The sequence below is a fragment of the Dipodomys ordii genome, unplaced genomic scaffold, assembly GCF_000151885.1.
Source record: "Dipodomys ordii isolate 6190 unplaced genomic scaffold, Dord_2.0 Scaffold21, whole genome shotgun sequence".
NCBI lineage: Eukaryota > Metazoa > Chordata > Mammalia > Rodentia > Heteromyidae > Dipodomys > Dipodomys ordii.
In genome coordinates, this window is record NW_012267237.1 from 7182107 (window position 1) to 7199698 (window position 17592).

The 17592-nt window shown below is 42.7% G+C and overlaps 1 protein-coding gene across 2 annotated transcripts in view; it reads right to left on the minus strand.

Annotated features, from left to right (window-relative positions):
* Nucleotides 1-17592, minus strand: part of Ctnnd2 (catenin (cadherin-associated protein), delta 2) — a 349057-nt gene that overhangs the window by 193412 nt on the left and 138053 nt on the right. For both annotated transcript variants that reach the window (XM_013013886.1, XM_013013885.1), the window contains exon 5: nt 12059-12272. In XM_013013886.1, coding sequence (XP_012869340.1) covers nt 12059-12272 — 214 coding nt within the window. The remainder of the gene's footprint in view (nt 1-12058; nt 12273-17592) is intronic.

Consider the following 17592-nt stretch of genomic DNA (forward strand, 5'->3'; position numbering starts at 1 on the left):
AGCTCAAGGCTAGTGCCCTACCACTTGAGCCACAGCACCACTTCAGGCTTTTTTCTTTTTGCTTATGTGGTGCTGAGGAATCGAACCCAGGGCTTCAGGCATGCAAGGCAAGCGCTCTACCACTGAGCCACCTTCCCAGCCCCAGGGTTCTAAGCTTTTGTCCCTTTGCATATGAATATATCTAGGTTAGCCATTGTAGAGAGACAACCCTAAAATGGTCACAGTGATCGTTAATAAGGATAGACAACGTTTCTATAAGTAATGTGTGAGCTGGTAGAAGATGGATTTCTTTCAAGAACAGACATCAACATTTACCTTTCACCCCCCTTCAGTGACCCCCTGGAATTACTGCAGTGTGTTAGTCAGGAGCGACTCTTCCCCAGGCCTGCTGTTTCCTTCCGCTGACTGGAGCACACTGGGCCTCTGACTTGGGCCTCTCCCAGTCCTTTGCACATTTATTTTCTGAGAGTAGAGGAATTTATCATAGTCATCAGTATATACTTGCTTAGCTGGGACCAGCTCTCACTTATTCCTTTTATGAATAATTGGCCATAGGGAGCTCTAGTTGTCTGGTCTCCTTAAGAGGTGCTCTAGGAGCTGGTAGGGGCGGAGGCGTCCTGCCCTAATTGCAGCCTGTGATATGTCATGGTGGAAAAACCTACCTCATTCTAGACATGTGAGCAAACCTCCTGACTAACGGCTCCACAACCTGATCTCCAGCAGGGATAAGTTGGTTGCATGTCTTCTACTTTACCAGAACTTTAGCTGTGCAAGAGAAGGTATAAGAGGCAGTTCTGATAAAGTGTGTCTGAGGGCCCGTAGCCTGCTTCTATAAATAAAGCTTTACTAACATATAGCTAAGCTCATTTCATTTATGTATTATATATGATGACTTTTCCCCAGTACAGGTAGAATTGAGTCATTCTGACACAGCCCTAAGGCCCGCAAGGTAAATTATTCTCTATGTCCCTTTACAGAAAGAGTTGCCCAATTTCTCTTTTGGAACTTATGGGGATATTTTAGAAAAGCATTTTGCTTTTAGAACAATGTTGGTTTAAGAGCAAAAGCAAAGTAAAAAGCAGGCAGGACTCACTGCTCTACCTACACAGACTAGAAAGCAGAGTCCACACGTATCTGTGCCTTTCCGAGAGCTGAAGGGGAAGAGTGGAGGGAGCGCAGGCACGGCGCGCTGCGGTCCTGGAGTAGGAGCTGCTTCTGGTGAGTCAGGATTCTCAGATTCTGGAACAGGAGCAATCAGAGACCAGGAGCTCTGGGCAGGGTGTGGTGAGGAGCCAGATGCCCACACGTCTGCAGCATCAGAGCAAGTTGGCGGCAGCCTGAGAGGCCAGGAGAGCTGGTCAATCCCACAGGAAGCAGAAAGAGCAGCTGCTGTGGCTAGGGTGGAGGAGGCCTGCTAACAAGCGGTGCGACCACGTGAGGCCTACCACCCGACAGGGCTCACTGGGGCCGAGATGCCTGACTTGAAAGAGCAAGTTCAAATCCCAAGATTTCAAATGCCAAGAAGGGAAAGACACTATTTCCTATAGGGACTGTTTTGGTAGATTCATCACCGTAGCTGCACTGGGCTGCACTGGAACTACACTTTCCAGAATGTTCTTTCCTGCTTGGCTCAAGTTGGGTCTGTCTGCAGAGAAATCCTCTGCTTCCGTGCGCATTCACTGCTCCTCTGCTTCGCCTTCTGGGCGGGAGGTGGCTGGTGGCCGGCAGCGCTGCCAGCGGCGAACGCAGCTCCTCCTTCAGCTTCCCCAGGTCCAGGTCCAGCTGCCATCTGCTGTGCATTACTTCTGTGGCCCAAATGCAAACAGAAAGTGCAGAAGCAATGGGTCCTTGCTTTCCATGCTTCACATCCAGATTCCCTCCCTAACTGCAGCCATGTGGCCAGTGTCGACTACCAGTCTATCAGCACACACAGAGGCAAGGCCTTCCACAGCCTTCTGCTCCAGCTCCCGTGGCTGTGTCAGGTCTAAAGCCTGATAAGGAATCCCCAAGTCCAGGCCATTCATAGTGCTTCTGCCTCCCAGTCCAAACATGGCTGACACAGCGACAGGACCCCCATTGCCCATGTCTAATGCTGCAAGACAGCCGTGGCATTCAGAGTTCTGCTTTTCCAAACAGACACTGTGCAAAGATGAACCTTCAATGGGTAAATGCTTCAGGCCAAAACTAATCAATGTCTGGCCTTGGGTTTGAATTCACAGATCACAGACGCTTGAAAGCAGGCTATGCCCAGACTTCGTATCATTCAACTAAAACTCACCGACTCATCGTTCAGGTATGATGGGAAACCCGAGGGTCATCCTACAGATGTCCACTCGCACTTTTCTGAACCTGTGAGTCTGCTCTCCTACATGACTAAAGAGTCTCTGTAGGTGATATTCAGTTACACATCTTGAGACTGGAAGATTATCATGGAAATCATTCAGTTTAATCTAGTGGGCCTAACCTATCACACAAGTCCTTAAAGGCAGAGAATCATTTCTTCAGTGGGAAGAGGATAATGTGACTATGAAACCACTGGCAGAGATGTATGGTGGTGTCTTGGAAAGGTTAGAAAAGGAGACACAAGCCAAGGAATGCAGACAGTCGCTAGAAGCTAGACAAGGCAAGGAAATGGCTGGTCCACAGGATCCTCTGTGCTATCTTTTAGATCTAGACACTGTCCCTCAGGGGCTTTGTGTTGAAGGCTTGGTTGCCAGTCAGTGGCTCTGTTGGGATGGGTAGAACCTTAGGAACTAGAAGCCTACAAGAAACCATTGGGGGCATGCCACAGAAGGGGAAACTGCTACTCCACACTCTTCTCTTCTTTTCTTTCTTACTTTCTATCCCACCCCCTCTTTCTTCACTGTGGCTGGCGTGAGGTATGTGTGTTTCCTTTGCCCATTCACGCCCGACCAAGATGCTCTGCCTCATCCCAGGCTCAAATGCGAAGGAGTCAAGTGACCATGGACCGAAACCTCTGAAACCATGAGCCCAAATGAGCGTTTCTTCCTCCTGGCAAGCTCTCTAGCCCAGGGATTCTGTCGCAGCCATGGAAAGCTGACTGGCACATTCCGGAACGAAATCTAAGAAGCATCATTTTATTTTCACTCAGCGAGAGCTGTCTCAGACTGCAAGGTAGTACTGGTGCATTGGTTTACATTGTGACATTTGTGGTGATGGGCTACAGAAGCAAGCAGCTGGCTTCTGGGATGTGCTGGGATCGTCTCTCAGAGCTTATGATGGCCCATCTTCTAAACCCAACAGTTAGGGCGAGGATACTCCTGACTGATGAAATGAGTTCTACTTGAAATGAAATAACAAATCTTCTCAGGCCATGGAAGTGAGCAGCCAGTTCCAGAGGAAAGCAGCCCAGGCCTCTAGTATTGAAGGCCTGTACCCCACAGGGGCACCAGAACCCCACTGGCTGAGCTGTGCCAAAGAAGAAAGTGGGGGAGAATGGCTTTACATTTAGTTAGCTTAGGATTGTAGACTTTGAACTTTAACACACAATGGCAAGAGATATTGATTTTTTTGACTTTAATTCCTTTGAACTTTAATGTCTTTGGACTTCAACATGAAAGGGGATTTAAACTTGGATTTTTAATTTCTCCCAGGGAATTTGCTATTTGAAAGAGTTTATATTAACATTCAAGGCATCTCCACATGGCTGGCCTTTCATTATCAGACTGTCTCCACTTGATTTTTTATTTTTTTATCTTTGTGATGTTTAATCTTGCTCTAGAGATACTAACATGCATTAGACAACATGGTTGGACATAATTTTGGATAAGAAATGAGATTGAGATTTAATGTTAAATCTTGAGAAAATAGTGATCTTGAATTTTATTTAAGAAATTTATTTCTAAATCATTTCAGTGATTCCTGGTATGATATATATATATATATATATATATGATATGTATGTAAAGGACATATATAATATATTGTATATTCCTAATATATATCATATTTATTATATATCATATATTCATAGTATGCATATGTGTGATATATATATATATATATATATATATATATATATATTAAAGGGAATTCTATTCTAGCTTCTCGCAAGAAGCCCTACAAAGATGGAAGAATGACTATCTTGACCAACTACGTAGCTCCTCCTTTGGGAAGAACAGACATGCCTCTGTATGATCACCAAAGATAGAATAAAAAGAAACTAGGCCAGGGAAGAAAACAGTGTGCTGGGAGTATTGGTGAGAAAACGTTTCTCCTCTGTGCTAATGGCCCCTTCCATGCAAGGCATTCAACTAATGTTCTATCCAGGCTTCTCTTGAATTAGCAAGCTCACTTGGCTGGCAGACAGCAAGTAGTGCCTCCATCCTAGCTTCCACCAGGAAAGGAGAGGATATTTGCTAACATTTACTGTTTGTTTTAGCTATCAAACTGTTCAGAACTCATGTAGGGCTGAAGAAACCTTCTACTGGGGAACAGAAGAAATCACGTAATGGAATAAGGTAGAGAAAGGAAGGGCAGGCTCAGCAGAGGAGACATAGCCGCACATTTCTGCAGCTTGCTAACAGATGGAGGCCCCTCAGCCGTGGGCCCGAGGGGAGCCTGGGTTATGCACCGTGGGGCTCCATCCCAGCGCTGGCTCCTGTCTAGGTGGAGCCCTCAGAAAGATGCTAACTCAGAGAAGAGGGGAACAGGAGAAGTGAGGGGGGAAAGGGTTTGAATGGAAGCAGCTGCCTCGCCTTTCCACCTCCTCTGCCACTGAAATGATTCTTTTTTATTCTTTTGTATGTTCTTCCCCGTATGGTATATCCCTGCTGTCACTGCATTTGGTTTTGGTGCCCTGCATCCTGTATATACATTTATCTAATTTGGGGAGGGGAAGGGGAATAACAAAATGCTGAAACAAGGACACAGGATGACCTATCGCAATAACGATACCCACAAGACACTATGTTGGAAATGAACTTTGCAACTTGGGGGTGGGGGAAGAGAGGAGGGGGAGAGGTGGGAAGGGATAGTAGAAAAAAAACAAAAAAGGGGTAACAATGCTCAACAAGAAATGTACTCATTACCTTACTGATGTAACTGTGACCCCTTGGTACAACATCTTTACAATAAAATAAAATTTAAAAAACAAAAACAGAATACTTGTTAGCCAGGCAAGTGTTAGCTTCTCCTCCCAAGCCAGACAAACAAATGGCACAAATAAATACCTAAGAAGAATCTCCACATAGGAATTAATTGTGCAGTAAGGAGAACTAAAAAGCTTCCCTGATAGCTGATCCCCGAAGCAAAGTCCTAACTAAGGCACTTAAAAGAAATGTCACCCCCAAAGCTTACCTGGAGGTAAGGTTTTGCTCCACCTGTGTGCACAGACAGCAACTAACCTCATGCTCCCTCTGTCTCAGGGCACCAGTAGCTCGTGCCTGTGATCCTAGCTGCTCAGGAGGCTGAGATCTGAGGACTGGGGTTTGAAGCCAGCCCAGGCAGAAAAGTCCATGAGACTCTTATCTCCAATAAAGTACTCAGAAAAGCCAGAAGTGGCTCTGTGGCTCAAGTGGTAGAGCACTCACCTTGAGCAAGAAAAAAGCTCAAGGATAGCTTCTAGGGTCAGAGTTCAAGCCCCAGGACTGGAAAAAAAAAAGAAGACGCATACATTTAAGTATTGCCACACAAGGTTCCCCTGTAGAACCAATGAGAAAGGTTCCTATAGAAGAAGTGAAACTAGGGCAGGGAAGGTGGCTCAGTGGTAGAGCGCTTGCCTTGCATGCCTGTGGTCCTGGGTTCGATTCCTCAGCACCACATAAGGAAGAAGAAAAAAAGCCGGAAGTGGCGCTGTGGCTCAAGTGGTAGAGCGCTAGCCTTGAGCTGAAGAGCTGAGGGACAGCACCCAGGCCCAGAGTTCAGGCCCCACAACCGGACCCCCCCCCCAAAAAAAAAAGGAAGAAGAAGTGAAACTAGAGAAAAGTGAGATCATCCATTTCAAGTACTGGCTGGTGCTACACAGAAATAACTGAGTATTTTGTATTCATAAAAAAAACCAGAGGGTAGAAAAACATGAAAGGAAGTCCTTAGAATTAAAAAAAATTAATTTTGCTGTTTTTTTTGTTTTTTGTTTTTGTTTTTGCTGGTCCTAGGGCTTGAACTCAGGGCCTGGATGTTGACCCTGAGCCTCTTTGTGCTCAAGGCTAGGACTATAACACTTGAGCCACAGAGCCATTTCCTGTGTTTTCTGAGTAGTTTCTTGGAGATAAGTGTCTCACAGACCTTCCTGCCTGGGCTGCTATCCTCAGATCTCAGCCTCCCGAGTAGCTAGGATTACAGGCATGAGCTACTGGTGCTTGGCTTAGGCTTATTTTTGCTTTTTTGAGATAGTATCTTACTATATAGCTATATATGCCTGGAATTCAGTTCATAGTCCAGGCTGTCTGCAAACTTGCCTCCTCCTCCTGTGTTTCGGTTTGTACTATAACATGTGGCTTGAGTTCTTAGAACTCCATCCCTAACAACCATATTATCATACATCATCACAGAATTTTATAACATCAAGGATACAATTCAATTCTAGAAAACACTCCTGAGAAAAGTAATTTTCTATCCAAAATTCTATAGCTTATACATATATGAGAACATAAACATAAATTGACTTTCCAAATTTTATCTCCTGGGACTGAAGTGGAAAGCACAAGACAGAAGGGTCTGGGGTCCTGGGGACAAACACTCTAAGTGCAGATCTGCTGTGTCCAGATGGCTCTTACCCTCTCCCTTGCATCTAGGTAGAGAGAGGAGACAGAGGACACCGGGGCGTGACCTACAGAGGAGGGATCAATGATGACAGAAATCGAGAACAACTCTGGACTGGTGGCCTGTCTTTATAGTTTAAAGGAAAAAAAAATCTGAGTATGCAAAGCACACTCTTAGAACAGTAAAGCTCTCAAAAACACTTGCTTTGAATCCAAAGGACATGTAACATTTCTCCTCGGTTTACTTGCTTAGGAGCATCTCAAGTAATGGCTAGCACAGAAGAGTTTCAACTGGATTTAAATAAAATTCTGATCATCATCTCCCAGTAATTATTGCACGGGAAGAAAATTATTTATTGCGAAGCCAACAGGCACTGGCAAAACACATTGTGCTGTGAACAGACACTGCAGCGCATTAGGCAGCTGGCTTTTTCAGCATGCATGTTTATGTGTGCAATGGAAATGTATGCAAATGCCTCAATTTTAACATTTTATTACTGTTCAAACAGTTTGCCAAGAACTATTCGATAAATTATTTATAGCTTGGCAAGATCATTTCTTTCTATTAGCCTTCAATTATTCATAATTTGGCATTCTGGATATCTTAAGACCTTATAGACCTTCAATGTCTCATCTAAAATTTAATTTACAAAACTTAAAAAAATCTCTAAAATTGTTCATTTTAAATTAAGCATTTGTTTCCAACATTTTGTGGAAAGAATGTTTCTTCAGTGGATACATATTCCCATGCTTGAGCTAAGAGGCAGAAGGGGATGTGACAAGCTGTAATCTCAACTGCTCAGGAAGCTGAAATCTGAGGAGCATGGTTCAAAGCCAGCCTGTTCAGGAAAATCTGTAGGACTCTTATTTCTCATTAACCATTAAAAAGTAAGTAGTAGAGCTGTGGCTCAAGTGGTAGAGTGCTAGCTGTGTGCAAAAAGACTTAGTATTCAGGCCCTGAGTTCAAGCTCCAGTAATGGCACACAAAAAAAGCAAACAAAAGGAGAGACTCAATGGAAGTACTAGCCTGTCTCACCGCAGTGAGGCTGAATTCTGAATGAGGTCTGGCAGAGACGCACAAAGGAGGTTCGGACGGAGTTACTATACTTCATCATGGCGTTAGTTAATTCATAAGTGGATGTTGAACCTCATTCCTAGGGTATTTGTGGTGACTCTTTTGGACAAAAGAAGTAAAGCAAGTCTTTTTTTTTCTCTTACATTCCATTCTGTTCCACCCTTCAGAGCCACTGGCTCCTTTCCTGTTCATGCAGTATGTTTTTAAAATACAGATACATTTGTTGAGGATGTCTCTAAATATTCTGCGCAGCCAGTTACACATACGTGTTGACCATTCAGAGCTGGGCTTCACTGTGGTGGTGAGCCTGACCAAAGTATTCACAGGGCTTGGCAGGGCACCTGAGGTCTATAGAAATTCAGGAATGTCTGAGGGGTGCAGGACTTTGGAATGCACGAGGCGTCTGCATTCCCACAGGAAGACAGGCTCACTATTCTACTCTTGTCAAATATGCACCAAGACCAGAGTCCCAGGGGAGGGGTGGCAAGAGAATAAAGACAGGAGAAATGGAGGCTTTGCCGACCTTGTGGCTGAACCTAGTTAGCTGAACGAAAATACGGGATTCCCAGTGCACTGCGACGAATGCCGACCCATAGAAGATGAAAAGGTTCTGAACTGCATTCACTCCGCCTCGTTTTTTCCCCTTTCAGTCAGGTGGTGAAGTAAGCCTTGGCTAAATTTGTATCATTTCTGTAAAATCTAAACAGGTATCTGGGACCTGCTGATTCCTGGCTCTCTCAGACTTCTTTCACTGCAGAAAGTTAGAAGGCACTGGCGCTACAGACTGGCTCCCAGCAGACATCCCTTCTGCCCTGGCATGTCTTCATGCCACACGTGAGCTCTGCCAATTGCTTTCTCTTGGGTGGCGGCTTAGCCCATGTACTTGCTACTGGGCTTTTGTTCATACCACAAGTCCTATCTTTTATTTCAGGTTAACAACTACAGAGGTAAACTGAAGGTCTGTTTGGCTTTTTCTTAATGAAGGACATACATAGGAAGTGTTGTGTTCGTACATGAGGACATTTTTCCACATTTAATTCAGTAAACACCACCATGAAATAACTATGGGTGATTCAGACATGAGAGAAAGGAAGTAGGAAAGAATTTCAATAGGTGTTTCCATTTCTTTACAAAGCATACAATATCATTCTTTCTAATACCACATCTTCTTGAGAGAGCAAGTCAGCCACAAAGAGACAAAGGATGCATGATTTCCCTTATATGTAGAAGATAGATTCATCTTACAAATTCACAAGTGCATAGGTTGAGTGATATGCAAGTATATAGGAATGTATTAACTGAAATATGGCATCTACCTATCTCATGGAGATCTCAAGTAGTGTAGTTCCTTAGAAAGCCAAAATCAAAGTTCAGCAAATGGAAACCCCAGGAAGCAGGTACTTGAAGTGGATGGTATAGAGTCAGGGGAAAAGAGTAGATGAATGAAGAGGAGGTGGACAGTGCTGAACAGAATCCAATATATATATTCTACAAAATTAAGAAGAGCGAGAGAAGAGGTGGGAAGGGGAGGGAAGGGTGAGAATGTTGGAAAAGATGATGGAGAGAGCCTGGGCCACTGCATACACTGCTAATAAAACTATGGGCTAAGACCTGACCATGGGGGCAAACCTCCGTCCCTCTCATGACACACAGCATGGACACTGTCTGTCGGCTCGCTGTGCATCGTGCTAGCATGCTTCCTGCAGCCTAAGCTTCCCCAGGAACAGAATCTCCTGGAGCTTTAGGACAGACTGTTTGCCTTTGATGTGTCCAAATAGGGCTCACTTAGAACTTCTGGCCATTGCCCCAGTGCAGCATGGGTATGGGGCGGAGGCTCAGGATCTGGTAGGTGACTGTGGTGTGGCATAACTGACATCACTTCCTTTGCAGCCAACCCCGATGCAAACGGCAGCGGAGTCCAGTGTGTGCTGGACACTGGGACGCAGGAGGCACCAGAGTGTTCTGCAGGATGTCACAGGGGCAGGACCCCCCCCCCCCCACGTTACACCATCAAGCTTCTCCACATGGCTGAGTCTGACAACGAGATGAACCGCCAGGGAGCCTTCCACACGAGGCGAATGTGTGGAGCAAATACAAGGTTTAGTATAAATCCAGTCCTTTCCCAAGCATGAAATGAATGACAGTCGTGGATATAGAAGGCGCTCTGCAGGCCCGCACTTCTGCGGGCTTCAGGCATCCAGCAGTGAAGTGCTCACGCACACAAGTGCTGTTTCCAGCATACACATTAGGCCCTTTCCCACATACCGTCCATGAAGGAAAGGGTGCGTTTTCAAAACCAATTGACAAGGAATATCTTCAGTTATGTAACTTACCTCAGAATGATCTGTGAGACAGCACATTACTGGGATAATAATCATTTTACTTACTGGATCTTTGCTAACTTAGTATGAAATATTACTTTAATAACACGATAACCTTGAACAATAACTCTTTCAACAACAAAGACAATTCTCCACTTATATAAAGGGAAAAAAGGATTTGTGTTTAGTCTGAACTCAGTTAAAATAGAGAAAGAGATACAACAGTAATCTCTTTCCTCTTCCCTTCTTTTTTTTCTATTTTTGTGTGTGTGTGTGGGGGTGCGGGGGCTTGAACTCAGGGCCTGGGCACTGTTCCTTAGGTTTATTCACTCAAGGCTGGTACTCTACCAGAGCTCCTTAAGTAAGAATGTCACAGACTTTTCTTCTCAGGCTAGCTTTGATTTATGATCCTTAGATCTAGGTCTCCTGAGTAGTTAGGATTAAAAGTGTGAGCCACCTGCATCTGGCTGCAACCATGATCATAAAAGATGAAAACATAAGGAAATATATTGATACTAGGAGGCTTGACTTGGGACTGGATAAATATTTATGATTGCCTGGTTTGAGTAATGTGTTATTTTAAATAAACACGTTTTTTATATATGCTATCAGCATATTTAAAAGGACATTTTAGTCAGGACAGAAGGTCAGTGAGATCATAAAAAATTAAAAGAAAGTTTGGAGGAGCCACTTTTGTAATTCATTTCTCAAATTCTCACTTAAAGAGGTACTTGGATGAACCAGAATCAGAAACACCACCTAGTAAACATTAGCATGTAACATCAAAACCAGGAAGCCCAGGGAAGATTTGGAATACCACACTGCAGTCTGTCCTTAGCACTTCAACAAGCAAACAAACGTGCATGCTTAACAAGGAAGGGTTACACCGGGCAAGGTGCCTCACGTCTGCCATCTTAGCTACTCAGGAGGCTGCGATTAGGAAAATCATGGTCCAGAGGAGTAGGGCATAAAGTAGGACCCTATAAAGCAAAAAGAACTGGAGGTGTGGTTCAAGCTACCTAGCAAGTGTAAGTCCCTGAGTTCAAATCCCAGTGCTACATCCTACCCAAAGTGAGGCACGGTAGCTAATAACTGATGTTTACAGAGTCCATATTTATTCCAAGAAAGAGAGGTATACTGAATTTTATACATGTTCTCTTTTGTTCAATATTCATCATTATATCTTCATTTATGATCCTGGAAAGGCTTTTTCTCATTGTAGCTTTCAAAAATTTCCATAACGTGCAGTTATATAACACTGAGTCTTTGAGTAGGCATAAGTATTTTAATCAGTAAATTAACTGTAAAGGTTAATAAACTCTGATTTTAACCACACTAAAACCTAGAATGGGTACCCTACGACCAATGACTCAATAGCATCAGCTTTCTACCATTTTTTTTTAATGCTCTAATGGTGGCTTCTGGGTATGCTAAGATACTCAACTTCAATAACTTCTTCTGCTGCTGCTTTTGCTTCTCCTTCTTTTTTGGCCAGTCCTGGGGCTTGAACCCAGGACCTGGGTACTGTCCTTGAGCTTTTTTTGCTCAAGGCTAGCGTTCTACCACTTGAGCCACAGCACCCCTTCTAGCTTTCTCTGTTTATGTGGTACCAAGGAATCGAACCCAGAACTTCATGCATGCTAGGCAAGCACTCTACCCCTAAGCTACCTTCCCAGACTCAACTTTTCTTAAGTCGCCTGCCAAAGACTGACATATGATCACAGAATTTAAATGCGGTTCCCTTTGGATTCTAATCATTTAATATGATCAACCCACACCTGTTACACTTAATATTATTTTATTCACTTAAGTGAAAACAGAAATTGAGATGACCTGTTATCAGTGCTCAGTGAGGCACTGTACCTCGTTCATAATACCTTGTTCACACATTTGCTACTGGGCTGGATAATGGAACACAATGATTTAGGAATGACACTAACCTGTGACCAGCTCCCGGATCTCAAGGTCCGTGGTCTTGCGAAGCAGCCTCACCAGCGCTGGAATGCCACCGCAGTTCTTCAGAGCAATTTTGTTATCATCATTGGCCTTCCCGTACACCAAATTCCGCAGAGCTCCGCAGGCACTACGGTGAACTTCGGTCATCCGGTGATCCAGCAGGTCCACCAGGAGCTGGATGCCTCCTTGTCTCCTTATCTGAAAGAACAAAGGACAGGGCTGTGGCCTTAGAGAATGAGGTTCCACTAGTGAAGCTGAAACATGGTTTTCATAGGAAGAATCTGCTACGCGACTGTGCTGGCTGAATGAAAGTACGCAAAGAGGAGTGAAGGCAATGAAGTATTCTCTTTAGAGTGCATTGCCTTATTTACTTCAACATCTTACTAATAAAAGCCTAAATGTATTTCTTTCGGGCTACAGAATTGTGGAAAGGTGATTTTAACCTCAAAATGAGTGTTGGGACGTTTCTTTTTAAATTTACCATGTGTTGTTGGGAAGAGGAAGGCTGAGGGGAGGGGTGGGCAGAAAAATAGAGAGCAGAAGGGTGGGGGCCTAATTCAGTCATAATAGTGATTGTATTGTGAAAATGGGATCAGGTAACTTAGGAGGGGTTGGAAGAGATGGGGGAGAAAGATGGAAGGGTGACACTATACTCATAAATCATTACGTTTTGAATTGAAATCCCTTGGAACAAAGACTTAAGGATAATGTGTTTTTTACGAAAAAAAAAATCTAGAGCTGGATATCAGTGGCTCACACCTGAAATTCCAATTATTTAGGAGGCTGCTTTGCAGTTTGAAGCCAGTCTGAGCAGGAAAGTCAATGAGACTTTTTTCTCCAATTAACCACCAAAATGCCAGAAGTAGAGCTATGGCTCCAACCTTGAGTAATAAAAGCAAAGGACAACACTCAGGCCCTGAGTTCAAGCCTCAATATATTCTCTCTCTCTCTCTCTCTCTCTCTCACATACACACACACACACACATAATCTAGAGATAAATACTTGAGTATTTGAAAGAGTGGGGTCAAAAGGAAAGGAGTAAATGAATAAAGAGGAGAATTCAGTCAAGAATCCAATATATATCCTACAAAATTAAGAAGAGTGAAGGAAGCGGTGGGTAGGGAAGAGATGAGTAAGGAGGTTGGAACGGGTGACATTGATAAAGATGCATTGTATTCACAAATACATTGCTTTGTTACACGGCAACTCCTTTGTACAATTACTTCATGATAAGAAAATAAATAAATACCTGCAAAATTAAAAAAATAAACTAAGAATTGATCAGATACTCAGAGCATGAAGCTGCTGGGTACTAAGGCATTGGAGTGACCCCACTCTGTAGACTTACAAATGTAACCATTGTCTTAAGGGTGGAAGAATTGATGTGTGAAAGCTTAAAACTGCACTCTTTGTGTTTGTTTTCGTTTTTTGGTCAGTTGTGGGACTTAAACTCTGCTGTCCCTGAGCTCTTCAGCTCAAGGTGAGAACTCTGCCACTTGAGTCACAGCACCACTTCCGGTTTTCTGGTGGTTAATTGGAGATAAGACTTTCACGGACGTTCCTGCCTGGGCTGCCTTTGAACCGTGATCCTCAGATCTCAGCCTCCTGAGTAGCTAGGATTACAGGTGTGAGCCACTGGTGCCCAGCTTGCACTCTTTAGTAGGGACATACTGCAAATACTTCAAAGGAACCCGAAGGTGAGTGAGGTAGAGGCACGGAGGTTTTCCCTGGGGACAGGTGGGAGCACAGGAATGTCATTCACCCTCCTGGTGAAGTCCAGGACATCACAAGCCTGCCATGCTCCACTCAGATGTTTGATGAACAACAAAACCACATGGCGTTTCTGTGCTGCTTACATTCAAAAACGAATTTTAATATTCTACAAGAAAATGCAAAAGTTATTCTTGCAATGTGTTTCTAGATGCAGCTATTCAATACTGCCCTTTGGTGCTGGGAGCAATTTTGAATTTTAAACTGGAGCCAAATGGAAGTGGCTAGCTCACACATGGACTGTTTCACGGAATGTTCCTAGAAAAGTTGCTTGAGACTCACTTAACAATGCTCTCCTCTTTTTCTTAAAACCTCAGGGCTCTTCAGGGACTGGAGGATTGGGACCTTCTTTAACTTAGTTTTGCTATTAAAGAAAACTCATTCAATCCACACATGTGCCAAGACAAACAGCCCAGTGGTATTCAGGTGTGCCTTCTCTACAAACCGCAACGCTTTGAACTGCGATCTGAACCATGCCCCCTCTGCAGTCCAGCATTCCTGCCTTTGCCCAGTATGTGTGTTGTAGCTTATTTTTTAATTTATTGTTATTGTATCATATTCTAATATTCTTGGAAGAGTTGTCTCTTTTGCATAGTTTATAGCCTTACCTTTATCTCAATGCAAAGTACATAGTTTAGGTTTATGAAATGTTTGCTGAATTAATGAGGAGTTAATGTATTACATGCTACCTTAAAGTTTCTGAGGTTTGCTTAGAAATGTGAAAACATGCCCCTTCAGAGAGAAGGAAACCTTTGTGCACAGCCAAGCATGCATGCATTCAGGATACAGGGGCAACTCCGATGCCAGCTTGTGAACAGACAACCTGTCTTTGCACCCAGGATGGACCGCCAACGATTCCCCATCTGGCCAGGGCAGTTATGTTCATTCATTAAAAATTTAAAAGCAAAAAGTGAAGAGGAAGAAGATGAAGAGGAAGAAGAGGAGGAGGAAAAGGAAAGAAGAAAGCAGAGGAAGAGGAAGAAGAAAAACAAAGAAGGAAAGGATGAAGAAGAAGAGGAGGAAGAGCAAAAGATGACGAGGAAGAAGAACAAAGAAGGAAAGGAGGGAAAAGAAGAGAAAGAGGGGAAAGGAAGGAAGAACAAAGAGGAGAAAGGAATAAGGAGGCAGAAGAAGAATGAAGAAGGGAATGAGGAAGAGAAGGAGGTGGAGGAGCAAATGAGGAAGAAGAAAAGAAGAAAGAAGAGAAGGAGAAATAGGAGGAAGGTGGCCTCACAGAACTCAAACACTGAAGACTTTACTTAGGGAAACATGGGTGGAGTGCTCTATGCATCCTGCCTCCCACCGGCCAGGCACCAGGGAGGGAACGGAGGACTCAGGCACAGCACTGCCCATCAGGGTACTTGCTTCCCTGTGCTCCCTGCACTCCTGCAGGTTGGGGCCCTGGGACAGGTAGTTCAAGCGATCTCTGGATCAAGTTACAAAAAGGAAAGAAGCTAGAAAAACTTGGTCCAGATGTCAGCCGAATCCAGGTCTTCCCTGATCCACACAAGGGAGATGGAGCTCGTACTATGATAAATGAGACACGACTAGATGTGTGCCTTCCACACATGAGTTAAGTCCACAGTGACTGCACTGTGATGTCTCTGGAGGGATGGTCCATTTGTTTGGAAACGTTAAATTGTGAAGGTCAGTTTTTGTTGTGTGTGTGTGTGTGTGTGTGTGTGTGTGTGTGTTACTTCAAGGTTATCTGGGTCTAATTTTTTGAATGACGAGGTAAATCTAATGTTACATTCTACTTTTGAATATCAATAGGTAAGTCTATTCTTCCAGTGAACCTATCACTTATACATTAGAATCAAAAATAAATCTGCCAATTAATTTAGTCAAGATCTGTATATTTTAGCTATAGTGGGTATTATAATTAATGTTCTCAATTTATGATAACATATTTCCCATTTATTGACTATATAAGTTAATATAAATATTATCTCAACTCATTCAAAGGGGAAATAATTTAAAAACGAATGTAACAAATTGTTGTGTAATGAGAATACAATGTTTTCCAGGATGATGAAAATTAATGCCCCATAGCCACATCTGTAAGAAGTAACTTCTAATTTAATGTAGAGAAACATGTTTTTTTCATTTTGATGTTATTTGGGACTCATCAGATCATCAAAATGACAAACATTCATTTCCTTGAGGTTGTATTTGTCCAAGAATGTAAGAATCCTGTTTCTGTTTCTTGAAATCTCATATGATACCACATGACAGCTCAGTGGTGCCTGCACTTCCTGGTTTCTTGTTATTTACCACATGGAATGTGCTCTTCTGTTTATTTCCCTTAACTCTGGGCTAATCTGAACCTTTAAAAGTAGAGGTTTGGTGGAGACCTCTTTGGTTTTAACCATATCTGTCGGTTAACCCATTCCTTGACCCATGACGTTGTTAAAAGATTATGAGGTATCACTTCATGGGCATAGTCTTCCTCTATCACCCCTGAATCTGCTGAATCTGAGTGGCCAAACAAGATGAATCCCATATTTGTTTCAATTGTGTATTACAGATGGGGTATTAAAATCATTGAAGGGCTGGCTTCAGAACCAAGGCTCCTGGGTCCAAATCATAGCTCCTCTTAAAATCTGTGTGCCCGCCAGCAAGCTACTAAAATGTCTATAAAACCTGAACAAAATGTAAATCTATTTCATAGGGTTATTTGCAGGATTAAATGAGATCTCAAATGTGTCTTGTTTCACAAAATGTTCAATAAAATATTATCTATCAAGAAAGGACCCACTGTAATAACTTGTTAAAGGATATTTTTAATTAACTTATTACCTGGTCAATATGTGAATTAATTTAATATGTTGGTGTAACATATGGCAGTCAGGGAAAGGAATATAATTCAGGGTTATACCTTCATAAATTGGATTTAGTGTGAAACTGTATATTATCTAATAGATCCTGGCTCCCATCTGGCATATGGCTAATGAGAATAAATAGGGGATATGTTTATCCTAGAATAACTGTACAGATTTTATTGGCATTTGAGAAGTGATTTCAAAGAATGCTGCATTAATATTATAGCAGTGAGATGTATTTCTAAGGTAAGTACACTAATGTCACTTAGTTTTGAAATGGAGTTTACTTTTATTTCTTGTTATGATTACTTACTAAAAACTTAAAGTTTTTATTCATTTTTTATTGTAGAGGTGATGTACTTCTTCTGAGAAGTCTCTCTTTAGGTCTTTAGCCCATTTACTAACTAGGTTGCTGTTTCTTTGAGGATTTGTTTTGGGGGGTAATTTTTTTGAGCTTGAAGTATATTTTAGACATGAAGCCCTTGTCTAATGCATAGCTAATAAAGTTCTCCTACTCTGTGGGCTATTTATCTTGCTAGATATGTCCTTTTGCAATGCAGAAACTCTTCAGTTTGACACAATCCCAGTTATCCTGTCTTTCTTTGATTTCTTTGTGAATCTGGATCTTAGGAAGTTTTGACCTGTTCTAAGGAGCTCTAGTGTTTCCTTATCCCTACCTGTACTTTTTCCTTCCCTATGTGGATTCCTTTATGTTTTCCTCTTGCCTTTATGTTTTGCCTCTTGCTGGGAATTCTAGTATTCTACTGAAGAACAGTGAAGAGTATATATCCTTGTCTTGTTCCTGATTTTAAAGAAATGTTTTTAACTTACCAGCATTAATTACAATGCTACCTGCAGGTTTGTCTGATAAAGCCTTTATTATATTGAGGAATGTTCCATGGATTCCTAGCTTCTCCAAAGCTGT